A 17825-nucleotide genomic window follows, 5' to 3' on the forward strand; every position below is an offset into this window, starting at 1 on the left:
CCACGTTTGAAAAGTGTTATTGACAAAAGGTGAATAGGATCACTTTTCTAGCTCTAAAATCACAGGTTTGATTTGAAAGCACCACTTTAAGTAATGGGACGTCATTGTATTCATGTTTAAATAGTTATCTCTCTTGAGCTCAGTGTTTAAAAAAGATCTGCCCTGACAAATGCCTATTTTTTTTATCTTCACAGATATGAATGGGCGTAAAGGACGTATAACATCGGCTTTGTAAGATAAGGCAGAGCTTCAATAGGTCCAACCTGATTCCACACTCCCAAGTTCTAATGAGGCCACAGCAATGCTGACATCTCCTCTGCATCCAGAGACATCATCATGCTGAAGACCGAGGCCACGGGGGAGAGGACCAGCCTCCGGAGTGCCTCCCCCCACCGTAATGCTTATCGGGCTGAGTTTCAGGCACTGAAGAAGGCCTTTGACCAGCCTCAGATGGATGGAGACTCAAAGCCCAAAGACCTTGAACGGAAACAGCCAAGGGGCCGCCAGTATGGCACCCATGTCAGTCGCATTAAGGACATGTTCATGCAGATGGGCTCAGAAAATACAGCCTCTAAGACGAGGGGTCGAGATGATTCTTCGCCACAAAAGCTGGTTAAGCCTACCAACTTCATCAACAAGGCTGATGGATCAGTGATAAAACTGCAGCATTCCTCGTCAGCTGAAAGGGTGGGCAGTGCCGGAGCAAAGTTCTCTGAAACCAGGAAGCTGTTTGAGCAACAGTCGCGTGACCAGTCCCAATCCCCAGTCTTTCCCTATGGACGTGATAAAAGAGGTTCCCATGAGCATCTTGATGACTGGCGAGGCATGAGGTCCAATCGAGGCAGTACAGATTCCTTGGACTCACTTTGCTCCAGGACAGAGGCGTCCTCACCAACTGTGAGTCAGCTCAGTGCTGTTTTCGAAAATGCTGACCATCACAACCAGGCTGTGCCCTACAGAGGAATCAGTAGGAGAACCCTCTACTCACCAGACGGATTTCACCGCCATGGAGGTGATCTCAGTGAGGATGATTCACATCAGTCTCCTGTTTGTGGGAACTACCGAGCCAGGATAGGGGGAAAGGTTCCCACGTCTTCATCCTCTGAGGACCTCCTGAGCCCCAGTCCGGGAGCAGAGACGACAGCGTTAAAACCAATTCCACCAGAGGATGAAGCCCAAGACAAAGCAGACAAGGCTGAAACTACAGGCAGAGATCGACGGCACATTTCAGGGGCCACTACCAATGGAAGCCACGTCAATGGTTCTTGTGAAGATGAGGAGAAACCCCCAGAAAGACGAAAACAGACTGAGGATCTTGGGACGTCCAAACCCTCAAAACCTACAGATGATGCTGTGATTAAAGACAAAGCTTTAGAACATACCACTCCAGGGCCCCTGCCAACCCCAACTATACTGGCTGAAGTCCAGGAAGATGGAAGTAGTTCAAAAGAAGACAAACCCTGTCCATCTCCCAGTGTCCAGGCAGAAGAACCTGATGAGGAATACACTGGGAATGAGAGGGTGGTTTTTAACGCTGACGGGGATGCCTGCTACCAGGGTTGGGGTGAAAGCTGCACGGATCCTGAGGATGACCTCTATGGAGACGACGAGGATATTGTCTATGACCCAGGCTCTGATCTGACAGAGATTCCCGGCTTGCCAGAAGAAAACAAAGAGGACATCCCTCCGAAGAGAAAGATCCGCTTCAGCACTTCTCCCATTACAGTAAGTCTGGTGCCATACAAACGTTGTCGTGGAAGCCTATATTGTGTAAGCACACTGAACACCATTAAACATAAAAGCCCTGGTGCAGCTCTCATCAGAAGTAGATTAAAACAACAAAGGGCTAATATTGTATCTGGAGCTTTCTTTTTATGGGCTCATATCTATAGTGATCTATAAACTACTCATTGTGGTTAGCTTTGCTGTTTTCACATATATTTTTATGGGGTCATTTGATGATAATGAAATACATCACTAATGTTTATCCTTGTGTGAGCTTTATAGTGTGGCTTTATTTTACATTGCCTTCCTTTTGTTATGTTCTGCTATATGATAGATAAATGATCATATGTTGTAGCTACTGTTCTCTGATGACAGGTGTTATAGCTGGTTTATGATGCTGAGATTGAGGGTCAAAGGGTTGATTCTGCACCCACACAATTTTCATACAAGACGCTGTGTTTGTTTTTCTGAAGCAGTTCCACTGCCAATTTTCAAATCAGAAATACATTTAGTTGTTCTGTGAAGATGCACCAATACAGTGGCAGAGGATCTATCATTACATCAAATATAATGTGTTTAGTATGTAACCTTCCTGTTACATCTACAATATAAACCGAGGTCTAGCTGGAGATTATGTGTATATTTACCCTCCATCTTATGAGGTTATCACAGTGGTCATTACAGGAAAATAACGCTTTTACCAAAAAAAAAAAAAAAATCCCCCAGGTCCTTTTAACCCTCTTAATGCTCAGTTCAGTTTCAACAGTATGTCATTTCCCTTTTTATATATATATATTAACAGAAATACCTTTACCATAGTCTTTATTGCATCATATGCCTTGGAAATAGTTTGATAATGTTTTCATTGCTGAGTTGGACACAATGCAGCCAGTGTTGTATGGGGATGGGGAAGATGGATTTGAAAGATTATGGAAAATATTTTTTTAGGAATCATTAAGCTTAATGTTTGAAGTAATAAACAACACGCTTTAGGTCATTTTGTTCCTTCTAATCCTTTTTATTGAATTAGTCAGTAAAAGTTTTTATTGTTGAGCTTGCCTATTTTGAGATGTGTTGACATACATTTAGTGTGTATATGTAATCAGAGTACAGCTGTGGTTGATCATATATATGTATGAAGGATTTGGAGCTAGCACAAACGTTCCACAGGTGTAGGATCAATCCTATTAACATGCTGTAACAAACCAGAAGAATTAGCCCAGTTATTCCCAGGAGAAAATGTGATGTTGGCTCACTAATTATACTATACTCTCTCTGCACTGCACGTCCTTTTACTTTTATTTCTTTTCCTACCTCGCAGGACTCAACTTCACATGCTTAGAAATTCAAATACCAATTTCCACAAGAATATAAAATCTTCCAAATTAAATGTCAACACTTGGTTCATTATATTGAACCAAGTGTTGACATTTAAATTTTCAAATTGTACGACATTATTTTAAGATTGTATGTAAGGTTTTGGTACTTGCTACTTGGCTGTAACTTACATCATATTATATCTACAAAACCTATTTTGGATCCTTTCAAAATTATTTTTGTCTGGGAGGTTGTTTTAGAGAGCTTTATTTTCATGGTCACAATCAATGTGGACTTTGTAGAACTTGTTTCCCCTTTTAGCTTTAAGGGGCAAGGCATATGTTGCCCGGTTGTCTGTCGTTTCAAGGAAACGTTTGCAATGAAAGAGCTGATGCTCATTCATCATATGGAATATTCAAGAGGTGCACCAACCCCCTCCCCATACACAGACACAACCATGCACAATTAGAAATGCACCCCTCCCACTTCTCCCTCACACCCCCTCCTCTCGGCACACGAGGAACAAACAAGGTTTTGTCTTTTGTTCGTAAATATAGTGAAAGAGACAAAGCTATTTTCTCAGAGCTTGGCCCTGCACGAGTCCAGCTTGACCCCTGTGGGAGGAGACTTTAGAAAGGCCTGATAAAAAACTGCCATCTTACAACCTAATTCTTAATATTCCCTCATGCAAAATTCTGCGTGCCCTTTCAAGTGGATAAATCAGTTCAACATAACAGATTTGAAGGCTTAATTAATTCAGAAATCATCATGGCAGCCACAGTGAGGAGATGATACACCAGCAGCTTTTGTCAACATTTTGTAAACATGCATGCTGACTTCAATTTGAAAAAAATCACCAGTCCAGATGCTCAAAAATCATTTTCCCAAGTCAGGAGTGTTGAGTTTACAATCCCAGTTTTTAGATTGCCTGCCTTTCTGGTTGATCAGGCCCTGCTGATTGTGTGCAGAATTAAATAACCGGATTCCCATTAATGTCAGTCTTTGGTGATTTGCTGACTTTTTCTTTAGCACCTGCAGCCATGTTAGCACACTAACGTTAGCATTTGGCTCAAAGCACTGATGTGCTAAAGAACAACCTTGCAGAGCCACAAGCATGACAACAATTCATATGTTTTTTTTTTTAATATATACTTATTTTATTAATGATTACTTCCACATCCTTTCACTCGACTTTCACCCACTGAGAAGTGCCTGCTGTGAGCTACTCAAGGCAGAGAACGGCCTTCCTTCCCGAAGGCACTGACCTACAGAAAACAATCAGTTCTCGTGTTCAGTCAAGCAACTGGTTTTATCCTTGACATTACTATCCATAGTTCAGTTGTCCAGTCTATGGCATATAGAGTAATGTGGTACTTTCAATCCTCTTTTGCAGGTTTAACATCATTTGACTGCTACACTTTGCACAGCTGAGTGTGTTTTGATCATGTCTTACTTGTCTACTTGTGTTTTCTCTTTGTCAGCCCCAGGAGTTTGATAGCAGAATATTATTTCTCTACATGCAGTCTTCTCTGTGGGTCTCCTCTTATTTTGTATATTGTGTTTTATACTGTTCTGAGAATATCAACTTTATTCTCTCCACACAGGAGATGTTTCAATATCTTAATGTTGTAAAGCAGATGTGATGAGTGGAGCACTGGACCACTGAAAGGGTTTTGAAATCAGCCCCTCCATCCAGGATGATTTTCGTTACTGGATCAAAGTGACTGGTGTTTTTGGATTAGATTCAACCCCTGCTTTGTTTGAGGACTACTTAGTAGCATAGATCTGAGCTCAGACTTTATAATCTATGGCAATGCTTTTATGGCTGCAAGATTTTATACACTCCAATCATTTAGTTCCAAAAACAGTCTATTTCCCTTCTCTGTTTTCTTTGTTTGCTGGTTTGCATATTGAGCCACAATATCTCTAAAGAGTACAGAATCTCTTCTTTATTAGAGCAGAATATAAAGATGCAGATGCAGTCTGTCATGCATTGATACAGTACATGACAGCAGGTACTACCAGCATCTTGTCAGGATGTAAATTGTAGCCAACCCTTCCCTGTACATGACATCCACATGCATCAGTGGTAAACATCTGTATGATTTTAACATCTTCCTTATCTGGAGGATAATCTAATGTGCAACACAAACTAAAATTAAATGGCCTCTAGCCAGGAACTTTCTGATCGTATTTTCTGATGGAAAGGATTACTCTACTTAAGCACAGTATGTCATGCTGACTGATGATATATGTGCAACGACATTTCTCGAATTTTGGAACCAATACTGACATGGATTTTGTAAATAGTATTTAGGTCCGCAAAAGCAATGCCACAGCTTAGCCTCCTTAGTCCAGTATTACAGTGAATGCTTCTTCAGATAAGCCCTCTTTTTCCACTCATACTGAATGGACATTTGTCAAGTCAATAAAACACCATTTAAGTGTTATTTTACTACAAGATTTTCACAATACCATTTTCTGTACCTATTATTGCTACTACATTATTTAGTATGTAATCTTCTGCTTTGCGCAGTATATTCTGATATCTTGTTCCGCAGGCTTGGCGAATCTGGTTGTCAATGCCAGGCTACACAATCTGTGGCTGGGTTTAATGGGAGGGAACAGGGTTTCATTGGGAGACAGTTCAGACACCCTGCAACAGCAGCTATGCAACAGCTGACATTTTTGTTAGACCAGCAGAAACAGGCTGAGCTCAGTCAGGACGGCAGTTTGGTATTTGGAATACTTTGGGTAAGCTTCTTTCGGGGAGGCTAAACTAAAAATCTTGACCCACAATTATAGTACACTCCTTATAAAAGATCAAGTAGTCTAAAAATTTCTCTGATGGTTTTACATCATTACGTGGGGATTAAAATTGTCAGGTCAACATAAACAATCTGACTCTTAAGGATCAAACGTTAAAATTCTACCTGAATCGCCTGATGAAATTAGGTGTCCGTCTATTAATGGAAAAAGAAAATGATGGTTTGGTTTGTATATTTGCGTGCATGTGGCATTGTTGTTCCATTATTAAAACAGCAATGTTTTTGTTTGCTTGTTTCAGTGCCACCTGATCCTTCGAGGAGGATGAATTTTTAATGATCCGGGAAACGCGAGAAGTGTCTTGTGGTTTTTTAAGTCTGGTCTGTTACCACAAAGTAGAATGTGTCATGAACCATCACCCAGCTCCTGTCTATGCAATTCTGGTCCCCTGCTAAAGATATCATCAGTGAGCTGTCAATATTTACTGTAGTAAAAAAGAGTGTAGCGTCTCAGTTGCACAATGTTCCCTGTGTTTGCTCAGCCTGTGCTCAGGAAGGTTCAGAGTGCTGTACAGTCACCATCCCTTTTTTTTTTTTTTACAGTGAGTCCGGGTTGTTATGTTGTGAACTGTCTGAATTAGAACTTAATCAAATACTGAAATGTCAGCCCCTTAAACTGTTTAAGGTGCGTTTAAGATTAGGTGCTACATTCGCAATAGTGCAGATAACACAGAGCGGTTACTGTGCTGTGTAGAAATGTGGCCATACACTACGCCTAGTCATCGCTGCAGCATAATGAATTACATAGCATAGCAAGTGGGCCTTGGAGCATCAGTGCTATGACAAAAACTCTGTTGTGGTGCTAGTTGTGGTGCCAACATCTCACCCACTATATATGACCAAGTCATAACATAAAGCAGGGAATTCCCTGCAGTCATTTACTTGAAGTTCTTTACAACTCTCTCCTCTCTGTTTAAAGCTGTCCCCAGCCTCGTTTTCTGTGTAGCTAGTTTAGCAACTTGCCTACGACTTGCTTTGTAGGTTAGAGACATAGCACCCATAGGTATTGTGTCATAGTTTGTATTAGAAATAAAATACAAGCTGGCTGCAAAAACCTGAATTTAGTTCATCATGAAGAGTAAGAACACAGCTGAAATTAAATCACAGTTATGCTTTAAAAGGAACATCCTGGCTGTGTTTGCTGTCAAAGATGAGAGTATGAACAGTTTGTTTCTGCCCTGTATGCAGACGCTCCATCTGAAGTTAAAAAAAGAAATGCTGACTTGTAAGTGTGGCTTTCCCTGACATCAAAAGTTACTTAGAGGAGGGCTGATATGCTCTATGTTGAGGAGACAGAGTGGTTGGCCATGAATTGACTGTAAAATACACATTGTCACTTAGATTTATTTAGAGCCATATAGTTAATGTTTCTGCTCATGTCACTCTTCTTTCTCACTCACACTTTTCCCTTATCCACCTCTGCATAGCTGTCAATCTTACTCTGTTCTTGCAAGACATCAATTCACTCACATCATCAGCTACTGTCTCGTCGCCTCAGCATCCAGACACCTTCCTCAGCACTCATGTTGCGTGATGCTCTGTGTGTGTGTGTGTGTGTGTGTGTGTGTGTGTCTGTGCGTGTGTGTGGGTGGATGGCCACAGGTAGAGTTAATGGAATGTAAATGTGCTGAGCTGTTGCAGCAGAAATCAAATGTGTGTGTATGTGGGCTCGTGTGTGTGCCAGCCTGTGGTTAATCCACTGCAGGGTTTGCTTGGCTCGAGTCACAGCAGTAAGAACATTTCTCCTGGGTTTCCAGCCTCCTTTTGCCCTGAGCAGCATCCACTGTCTGGAAAGCGTAGGATGGGCGACAGCGCTGGCACTGTCACACCAAAGCCCCAGTTTAATACCATCAGAGGTGGTCGGCCAGGCACGGGCACCATGCCGTGACATCTGAGGCAAGGACGCAAGCAAGCCTGGATCAAATTACCCCTAGCTTTGCCTGTTCCTTAGATTAGTCCCAGCTTTGTCTTTTTTCCCGTTCTTTTCTTTATTTCTCTCTTATTGCCTGTTTCACTCTTCAATTGCCTGCTGGTGCTCTAACGCATGAATCATATGAGTCATTCTGTTTCTCTCTCAGTGGATATTGCGTTCCATCCTCTGTTAACTGGATTGTTCCTTTTCAGTTACTATTCTTCCGTTCTTCACCATCTTAAAGCTCTCTCATCATCTATCCCTTTCTTTGCACAAACCAAGCCTTTGCCTCTCTGTTTGTACTGACCCCTCAACCTCTTCATTATCTTTAAGTGACAATGATAACCTTTTTTTACGCAGAATTATCCCATTTTCTTCCTCTTCCTCACTTTGTCTGCCGTAGAATAGTGGGTCCTTCACCAATATCTGACTCTCTGTCCCGAAGGAGAGTTTCAGGCTTGCCCAGTAGCTATCCAGAGGTGATGTGGCTGAAAGGACATCCTGCACCAAAACCGGGAAGAGCAATCTTGATTCAGCACAGCAGCTTGCCAACTTTCTATTGCTGTTATCACCGAAATCCACAATGTGCATTCATCAGACACACTCAAAAGATGCCGATAACAAATACAAAGAGAGGCATTTATACCAACTAAGAGGGCTCAGCTTTACCGACATCTGTGGCTGAAGGCCTGAAAGAATCTTGCAGAGTCACAGCAGCGTCCCTGAATATCAATAAAACATTTCAGAAGACTCAAACTGAATTTAATCCTGAGAGACCAGCGATCAGATAGCATGAAAAATAAAAAGCCCAAGCAGAAACTATTTGCAGTCAAGTACAAGTAGCTCTGGTGGAAAGAGTTGTTTTGTTTGTTTGCTTGTTTTGTTTTTTTTTTTCTAAAAAATGCAAGTGTGTAGGTGACTCCTTATTATTTCTGTCATGATAATTGAGTACAGTAATTTGATGATGACAAGCAATGGGAGGAGATATTGATTGATCTAATGAATGACAAAAAGAAAAAGGAGACATTGTCTGTCTCCATGGGTATCTCCATGTCCATCTCTATGTGGCATTATACAATAGAGCATTTATATATTTCCACATTTTGCTGCCATGTAATCTTGTGTGATGACGGTTTCACACAGTTATTAAAGCAGATAAAGGTCAAATCCTCTGTCCTTGCTATTTCCAGGCGATTAGTTTATTGGATTTATATGGGTCAACACATTTATACACATCATATTCCATTTGTTGCCACTGTCAAGCTTTACTTGATTTGTCGGGTGTGTCCAAAAACACAGAGTATGGGTCCTGTTGGGTCAGTCAGATTTTATGCTGTCTTCCTGTCTGTGCTGACCAGCTTTTTTTTTTTTTTTTTAAAGCTGTTTAAATGTATGTGCCCCCTACCTGTGAGCTCCAGAGCAGACAGACTTTGGCCTTTTGCAACATCAGCAATAGGCAGTAGCATCCTGCCAAGGTTAAAAATAGTCACTATCATCACTGTATAATCATAAATTCACTCATAACTTCTTCGTCTGTTTCCACTTTTTTTTGGGTCAGAGACCAGGAAGACACACTGAACATCTTATCTGGCAAGAACAATTATTTTCAAGTATTTCTACAAGTAAACCCAAAAGTCCAAGAAGAAGCAGCGTTCCAGCCATTTCTTCTTTTCTTGCCTTCTCTCACAGAACAACCTTCATCTGTCCTCATCCCCTTCATGACACCCCACCCCTCTCTCTCTCCTTCTCTTTTACTCTCTCAAGGGAATTGCAACATGCTAATGTGTTTGTAGATAGCTCGCAGTGACTGAGAGGGGCCATTAGAGAGTTTACTGGTTGCCAGTGGGTCCATCCAAGAGATCCAGGACGGTGCAAGTGCTGGTTTTAGCATGTGCCAATAGTAATGTGTGTGTATGTGCTAACCTTTGACTAGTACTGTTTGTGATTTGCTGATTGCTGAATGTCAGTGTGCCGATATATTGACTTTTATATTCCTATAATGCTATGTAAAACACTGTGAGCATGTCTCTGTGTGTGTGTATGTCTCTTTGTGCCTCCAAGCATTAATAATTTAGGGCTGTTGATCACACTAAATGATTGATGACAGGGAGGTCATGGATAGAGCTCACGCAGGCTTGTACACAGGAAAGAATAAAAACCAACCCTGACAGCATCACACGACATCAATGAGCCCAAGCTGTGTATACAACCAGTGCACTATCCTGAACAGAGAACAGTTTGTTCATTTCCTGGAGCTTCTTAGATCTTTGCCATGTGGTCAGGTATTATTCCAAACCCGTGCACTATCAGCGGCAGGAGCTCAGCAGGAAAAATCTGTAACTAAAAGCAGAAATACCTTGACTGGCATTTTTCTTTCTTTATGCTCCGTAATTGTTTGCCCACAGTATTGGTATCATTCACAGTTCTCAATACTAAAAAATTGATAGCAGAAGCCAGCATTGATTATTGTATCTGTCATGACCTTACACAGCTGAGATCTTGTTCCATTTTTACTCACATATATACCAAGTGACGGACATAAATCTGCCTTGAAGGTTGGATCAATACTTGTGATGGGAAATGGCGCCTCGTTGATCTCTGCTTAAAGCGCAGTGTACTTCCTCTTGCACCCAAATCATAGAGGTTAAGACATTGAGGAGCTGGTTGGCAGCAAGTGAGAAAGAATGTGATAAGATTTGACTGTATATTTTCATTACCGTGGGTGTGAATGTGTCTTCCTGAATAAGAAGCACAGCCCATTGTGATGACTCTAATTTCACTATTGTAGCGCACCTGTGCTTACTTATGTCTAGATATCCACGTAAACACTTAGTGTTCCAGTGCATTCCTTTATTTCAGCAGCAGTAGTGAGCACTCTGCAGAATGACGGCCCACAGGCGTGACAACAGCGTGCACGTTCAAGTTAGCTTGTGTGCAGACCCTTTTCCTCCTCTCCTCCCTCCACAGTGCAGAGAGCACTCGGCTGGGATGAGCTTAAGTGACAGCTGACTCTTGTAGGGGAGGAGAGGTCTACAGTACACAGTGTAGGGGAGGAGAGGTCTACAGTACACAGTGTGGGGGGGGAGAGGTCTACAGTACACAGTGTAGGGGGGGGGAGGTCTACAGTACACAGTGTGGGGGGGGGGGAGGTCTACAGTACACAGTGTAGGGGAGGAGAGGTCTACAGTACACAGTGTAGGGGGGGAGAGGTCTATAGTACACAGTGTGGGGGGGAGAGAGGCATCCCTATATCCCCCATCACCACATAATGTTTGTCTCTGTTGTCGTTTGTTCTAGCTTAATTGGTTGATTTGGGGTTTTAGTTGTGGCTTTGTTCTAAGCTCCTTTCTTTATCTGAGTTGTTAGAGTTGCTTTAAAAATAACATATTCACAAATAAGTGAATAAGTATTAAGTATTGTTGTTTTTCTGAATTTACTAAACAAAATGTGTTCCTTTATTTAATACATTTAGTTTAGTATATAGTATACACTTAAAAAAAAAAAAAAACTTATGTTCAGACCAACACCACTTTGCTATCTTTGTCATTTCAAGCTGCTGCTATATTTGAGTTTTTGTGCCTGTCCATTCTCTACCATTAACTCACTGTGTTTCCCTTCCAGGTGTTCAACACATACTCCAATGAGGACTATGACCGACGTAATGAAGAGGTGGATCCTGTGGCCTCCTCTGCAGAATATGAACTAGAGAAGAGGGTGGAAAAACTGGAGCTCTTCCCTGTGGAGCTTGAGAAAGGTGGTAAAGAAAATCTAAAAATATTATACCATACCCATCTCACCCAGTAGACAGAATACATATTGGATTTCACCTTTGTCATATTTCACCTGTTTCTGTTCTTGTTCTGTTCTTTCTAAACCACTTGGTTCATTGGTACTTGATTTAATATGTTATGGGTTTTTTTTTTTTTTTTGGTTTTGTTTGTTTGTTTTTTAATGATTCGTTATTTTAAAATTTGTTGCCCTTTTTTTTTCTTTAAGAACTTCTTCCTCTTTAAAGACTATGTAAAATATCTCTCTGGTCTTTAACATCCATTTGGAATTCACTACACCTTCTTAGATCACAGGGTTAGTGATCTAGGGTTAGAAAGAAACTAGAGTGCACAGTCACTTTTTCCAGTTGCCTCTTCTTCACTTGTCTGGTCCTGTGTTAAAATCTGCCCAAGGCCTAAAATAGACAGACTTTACATTTTAAGGTTTCACCATCCACCCAGTATTATGTAAGAATAACAACTCACAAATAATCAATACAGGATGTAGATGGACAATTGCTACACTAGCAGGGAATCTCCCATCCAGTGAATTTCCTATTTATGTCTGACTTATTTATATTTAAGGCCAACCTGTCCATAGTAAATGGGTCTTTTTCATCTCCATTAATAAATCAATTGTTCTTTTTTTTTTCGGGGGAAAGGGGGCATTTTTACCCACATCCCATGCTCCACTTGACATCAGTGTCTGAGGAGCCTTTTTAGGTTTCATTGATTTCATCCAAGCTCATTGGAAAGTTAGGAAATGGATGCAGTTAATCCGGCTGTGAAATGAATTAATGGAGACTATATTAAAATGCCAAGCCCAAGCTTCATTTAATTTATGTCAACATTTAAAAAAACCTGTGTGGCAGATTTAGCTGCTTTAATGTTGTGGCCAAAACTTTAGGGGTCTGGTGTTATTAATGTTCACACTGTAATCGTGCATTTTGTATGTTTTCAGATGAGGATGGCCTAGGGATCAGTATAATCGGGATGGGTGTTGGTGCTGATGCAGGCCTGGAGAAACTGGGCATCTTTGTGAAGACTGTCATTGAGGGTGGAGCTGCTGAGAGAGATGACAGGTGAGAACTGCCTCCTTATTGGATACCACTCCTGAGTGAAAAGGGAGTATGAACGCACATGAAAGCTCAGCGTGTTCAGGACTAAAGGAACACATTCATTTATTGCATAAAAACCACAGAATTAAGGAGCTGCTTCGTTTATATTTTTCCACCATCTTCTCTCCCTCACTCAGATAAACACCACAGCTCACACACACGCACACACACAGTCACACTCTGTGCCTGTCAGATTTAGCAGCAGGGGTTCAGATTAGACTCAGTAGAAGAGGCCCAGTCTGGGATATGGAGTCTCACATGGCTGAGCGTGTGTGTTATGTACATGTTGCTTTTTGTGTCATGTGTCTTATATTTTGTATCAGTTTGCAAGAGTTGGTGTATTGAAAATCAAAGACTTCCATATTCACTATATATGTATCTGTATCCCTGGGTAGCCAGTCTGTGTGTTGTGTGGGAGAAACTGAATGTGTGTGCATTGTGTGTCTTTCTCCATTAAAAAGCGTGAACATTGCAGAGTAAGCACTGAGCCAGGGATAGAGGAGGTCACAACAGCTTCGTCAGTAGGAAAGCTGTGCTGTTCTGTCTCTAAGGCACAAACTTCTACCTGTTAGTGTGTCTGTGTATTCCAGGTTCCCCATAAACAGATTTAGAAAAGTGATAAGTCTCTCTATTTAGTGTGGCATGCAGTATGGCAGCAGTAAGTACTGTAAGCTCCTCGGCGGTACTCAGGGCTCTGCTGCACAGAGGCTGTTTGGAGTAGGTGTATATTATTAATTATTTATTTATTTTCATGGCTGCCATTTCCACATGAACAGCATGAGATTAGTTCAAATCTAGTGAGCAGAGAGACAGAGGAGAGGAGCCGTAAGAGGGGAATAGAACTTGCTCAAAAGTGAGAATAGATGAGCCTATTCTAAACAGGAAACGTTCAAAAGATCAGAGGAAGACTGTGCTAAAGCTAGAGTTCACTACATTTCTAAGACTGTAAATTTGAGTCACTCTCTTATGATGAATAAAGTTTTACATTACTGCTTCTCAGTTCTCCAAAAATTGTCACATGTAATAGCTTTGTGAAAAATTCATGAATGTGTGACTCTCAGCATAGGACTTGTTTGCCCATGGGAAGCAATCTTTTTTTTTTTTTTTTGAGTAGCATTAGTGTGATGGTAAGTCCAGCAATTTTGCCCAGGCTAACATTTTTTCACAACTATTTTGTGGAGTGACAATGGCAATGAAATTCCTGTTGCTCGGAGGACAAAGTCAGTACATTTTGGCATGGTAATCGATTATACTATAATAATCCTAACCCTTTGATCCCATTTGATGCCAACCTCTTCACAAACACAACAGAGTAGGATATAGACATGAATAATGGAAAGAGAAACATCCTCTATTGTGAATCTGCAGCTCCTCCTTTGTCCTCATGACAGATTTACACAATAAACCTTCATCACAATATGACAGAACTAAACCCAAAGACTTTAGATATTAGTGTCTGGATAGCAATGGATATTGGATAAGTCGTGCACATTCATTTGCCCTCTAAGTGCTCACACCCTGAGTCATACACACACAAACACAGCACACACACATACACTCACAGGGGGAGGAGTCACGAGCTAGAATGTAATTTCCTTCCATCATTACCTCTCCAGCTGTAGGTCTCTCTCTCTTTTGCTGAGTCTGACTGAATGGTCTGATACACACAGACACACCCTAATAAGCAGACACAAAGATAAAGACCCTGTACAGAGATGAGTTGGTGTGTTTTCATTTATTTGCATTATACTTCCCTGTTGTCAGTGGGTGTGTAGATTTTTTGTTGTTGTTGTTTTTGCTGTTGTTTTGCTGGCTGCACTTGGCAGTTGTATGCCTGCCGGCCAGCCAGCCTCAGTTGCATAAGGGCAGATTAAAATGCTGGGAGTTGTGAAAGTCAGAAAAGCATCAGAGGTGCTGACTGACAGAGCGCCAGTTCATTCTCTGTCTACCTGACAGAGTGATGCTTCCCTTCTTTACCTGCATCACACCTCTGTTTGATGTGTATTTATTAAAATTCTGCTCTGCAGCTGATAGGCGTGGTGATAGACTGACTAGTTTCTGCAGCTGTTGATTTTTTTATTTGAACTTTGCAGGATGTTTTTGCATCTTGAGTCGTTCTAGGTAATGAGGAAAGGATAAGCCTCCTCTCTGTTCACCACTCTCTATTTTGAACCTGTTTCTCGTGAATCCCACATGTTTATGCACTGGAGTAGTCTTTAATTAATAAATTCCAAGTGAATCTTTCATCTTTTTCAGACTTAATACAACTCTGATCGGATTCATTTCTGGACTATAAGCACTGGCTTGATGGCACCATTTTTAATACAATGGAAATGGGAGCATTGGACAAATAAGAAACCAGTGAAGTTATACATGTAGTTATGCCTGAAATAAATTTGGGATCGGGCTTAGGTAGGAGAGGAGTGCTTGAAATTTTGGAGCTGATCCAGTCAAAGGGTGACAGAAGATAGAAGTTGTGACCGATTTTCAACACTTTCATCAGTCTCTCAGGAAGGAATGGGTAGATGTTATGGCTACTGTTATCAGACAATTTTCTATTTGGACTGCTAGATATAGGTGTGTAAGATTGTTAATGTCAGCAGAGGCATGTGCTACACTGACTGCAATTGCATGTTTTGGTGATATTCATTTGTTGAACAAATTCTTCCTGAATTCTGTTTTTCATGCACATTTTAAAGCAGATTTAAATTGAATATTTAGTCAGGATGTCTCTTTTATGCACGATCTAAATAATTTCCTTGTCATCTGTAATGGATGATCGGGAGTTTTATTCTAAGTGAAGAAGTGACTTTTCTTCGCTTCATGGAGCAGAGCTGAAATAGTGGCTGTGTTGTTGGTAGTTAGCCCTCCTAATTTATTTTGAGCCTCATCTCTTCTGTCTCTTGCTTAAGCAATAGTCAGGGGCTTTTACAGTGGAAATGTATTACTGAAATAGAATCTGGCACTGTTGCTTTGTACAAAATCATGTGACTACGCATGATAGGCCAGTTTGTTGGTCCCTTAGTTCTCCTGCATGAGACACTATGTATTTTGATGTTTATTTTGTGAACTAGTGGTGCTTTATCAGAAGTGCACAAACTACATCAGTATCATTTTGAGGATCATATGCACACACAGATGTGTGGACAAATAATAACACTTTTGTCTGTCTGCATCAGGATAAAGGTGAATGACCAGATCGTGGAGGTTGATGGGACCAGTCTTGTGGGAGTCACCCAGAGCTTTGCTGCCTCTGTCCTCAGGAACACATCAGGAGTGGTTCGGTAAGGCAACAACACAAGCTACACAACAAAAGGCAATTCATAGAAAATGATTGCCCTCAGGTTTAGGCTTGCAAACTTAACATTTCATAATTTAGAACAACTTATAATTATCAAAACATGAATTCCTTCATCTTCTACTGCTTACCCGTTTCCGGGTCGTGGAGCATGCTGGAGCCAGTCCCAGCTCACTCTGGGTGAGGGCGGGGTACACATTGGACAGGTTGCCAGTCCATCACAGAGCCAACACACAGAAACAGACAGAGACCAACAACCACTCACGCTCTCACTCAGCCCTATGGGCAAGTTAGAGTCACCAGTTAACCCAAACATGATGTCTTTGGATGGTGGAAGGAAACCAGAGTACTCGGAGGAAACCCATGCAGGCACGGGGAGAACATGCAAACTCAGAAAGGCTCCAGGCTGGGAACCAAACATACAACCTTCTTGTTGTAGGACAACAGTGTTAGCCACAATGCCGCCCATTATCAAAACTGTGAAATAAATTTAAAACATACAAAATGATTGGGAAACCTGCTGTTTAAGATTTTCTTGAATCAGTGGAAGATTGTGGAAACCAAAGTATGACAAATGTTATGAGTCCATGAACAGACTACCATCATACAGTGTCACATATAATTCATATCAGCCTCTTTCAAAGTCAGCCCTGAACTGTCACATATTTCATCCTTCCATCCTTACGACAGCTGCATGCTGAAGCTGTTTGTCCTGTTGCTGTTAAAAGTTGCCAATTGGTAGCTATCCGTAAGCTTTTGTTAGTCACGGCTCTTGGCTATTTTATCATAGCTGAGACAGGTGAAGATTAATGTAGCAAACACCTCTATATTTGACAGTGGAGCACATGCACACACACACAGCATTGTAGGAAGGCTTTGATTTAGAGAGCCAGCGCTGTCCTTGGCAAATCTGTGAGTCTGTCACTTAACATTTCAGTTGTCTTTCCTTTTCTTCTGTATGGATTAGTGACGTCTGCTGTATTGTCTGCTTTTGTCCACCCTTTCTTACTCATCTTCTTACTCTTCCTCTCTCTCACTGTCCCGCTTCCTTAGTGAAGCCTTTGGTGTTTTTTGTCATCCCTGTCGATCTATAGAGACACACCACGTTGCGGTGAGACATCAATCACATTACAGTTAAATAATCCAGACGCCTCAGTTTGTTTTCAGGCCTGTTCTAGGATGGATGGTTGTGTGGAGAGTACAGTGCCTAGGGAAAAATCTCTGGCTGAACAAAGACATGTCCAACAGTATCAAACCAGACAGATGTTGTTAGCTGAACTAATATTGATAGTGTTGTTTTTTTCTTATACCAGGATGTGGCACTATGGGTGAGGCAGCTCCATCTGTCACCTGTTTATCTAAGTTTAAATGGATTTCTATGAGAAGTGCAGAAAGCTGACATCCTTAATACATATGTAGAATTACACAGAATAAATGTTTATGTTTTAAAACTTATTGATAAAAACATATTGGGACATTATTAGTAACAAGCTGTAATGATAATTGTCACTCCTCAGGATGACCAGACCTATATACACGCTTCTCTCTCTCTATTTCAGTCTTCCTCCATCACATCTCACCCACTCACTCCATCATCTCTTCCTCCTCCTGTTCATACTCCTACTCGGTAAATCTTTCCCTCTCGGTGTCTGATCACCAGAGGTTTTATGACCAACTGTCCTAGATTTGCCATTTTAGCTATATTTAACCCCAACCTCCAGCAGCAAATCCTCCAGGTTTTAGTCAGACATTTCCCCTCACCCCTCTCACTATAAAAACTGTGTTAGACACAGCAGCTCGGGGGAAGCAGGAGAAGAAAATATGCACATGGTAACAGAATACATAGGATGCATGGCTTTCAGC

General features: G+C 41.3%; 1 protein-coding gene across 4 annotated transcripts in view; it reads left to right on the plus strand.

Annotated features, from left to right (window-relative positions):
• The window catches only part of ppp1r9a (protein phosphatase 1, regulatory subunit 9A), a 43716-nt gene that overhangs the window by 4708 nt on the left and 21183 nt on the right, over window positions 1-17825 (plus strand). For all 4 annotated transcript variants that reach the window (XM_029513641.1, XM_029513640.1, XM_029513638.1 and 1 more), the window contains exons 2-5: window positions 195-1725; window positions 11401-11533; window positions 12508-12628; window positions 15844-15948. In XM_029513641.1, coding sequence (XP_029369501.1) covers window positions 337-1725; window positions 11401-11533; window positions 12508-12628; window positions 15844-15948 — 1748 coding nt within the window. In that variant the 5' untranslated portion in view covers window positions 195-336. The remainder of the gene's footprint in view (window positions 1-194; window positions 1726-11400; window positions 11534-12507; window positions 12629-15843; window positions 15949-17825) is intronic.

This window comes from Echeneis naucrates, chromosome 11, assembly GCF_900963305.1.
Source record: "Echeneis naucrates chromosome 11, fEcheNa1.1, whole genome shotgun sequence".
Lineage (NCBI taxonomy): Eukaryota > Metazoa > Chordata > Actinopteri > Carangiformes > Echeneidae > Echeneis > Echeneis naucrates.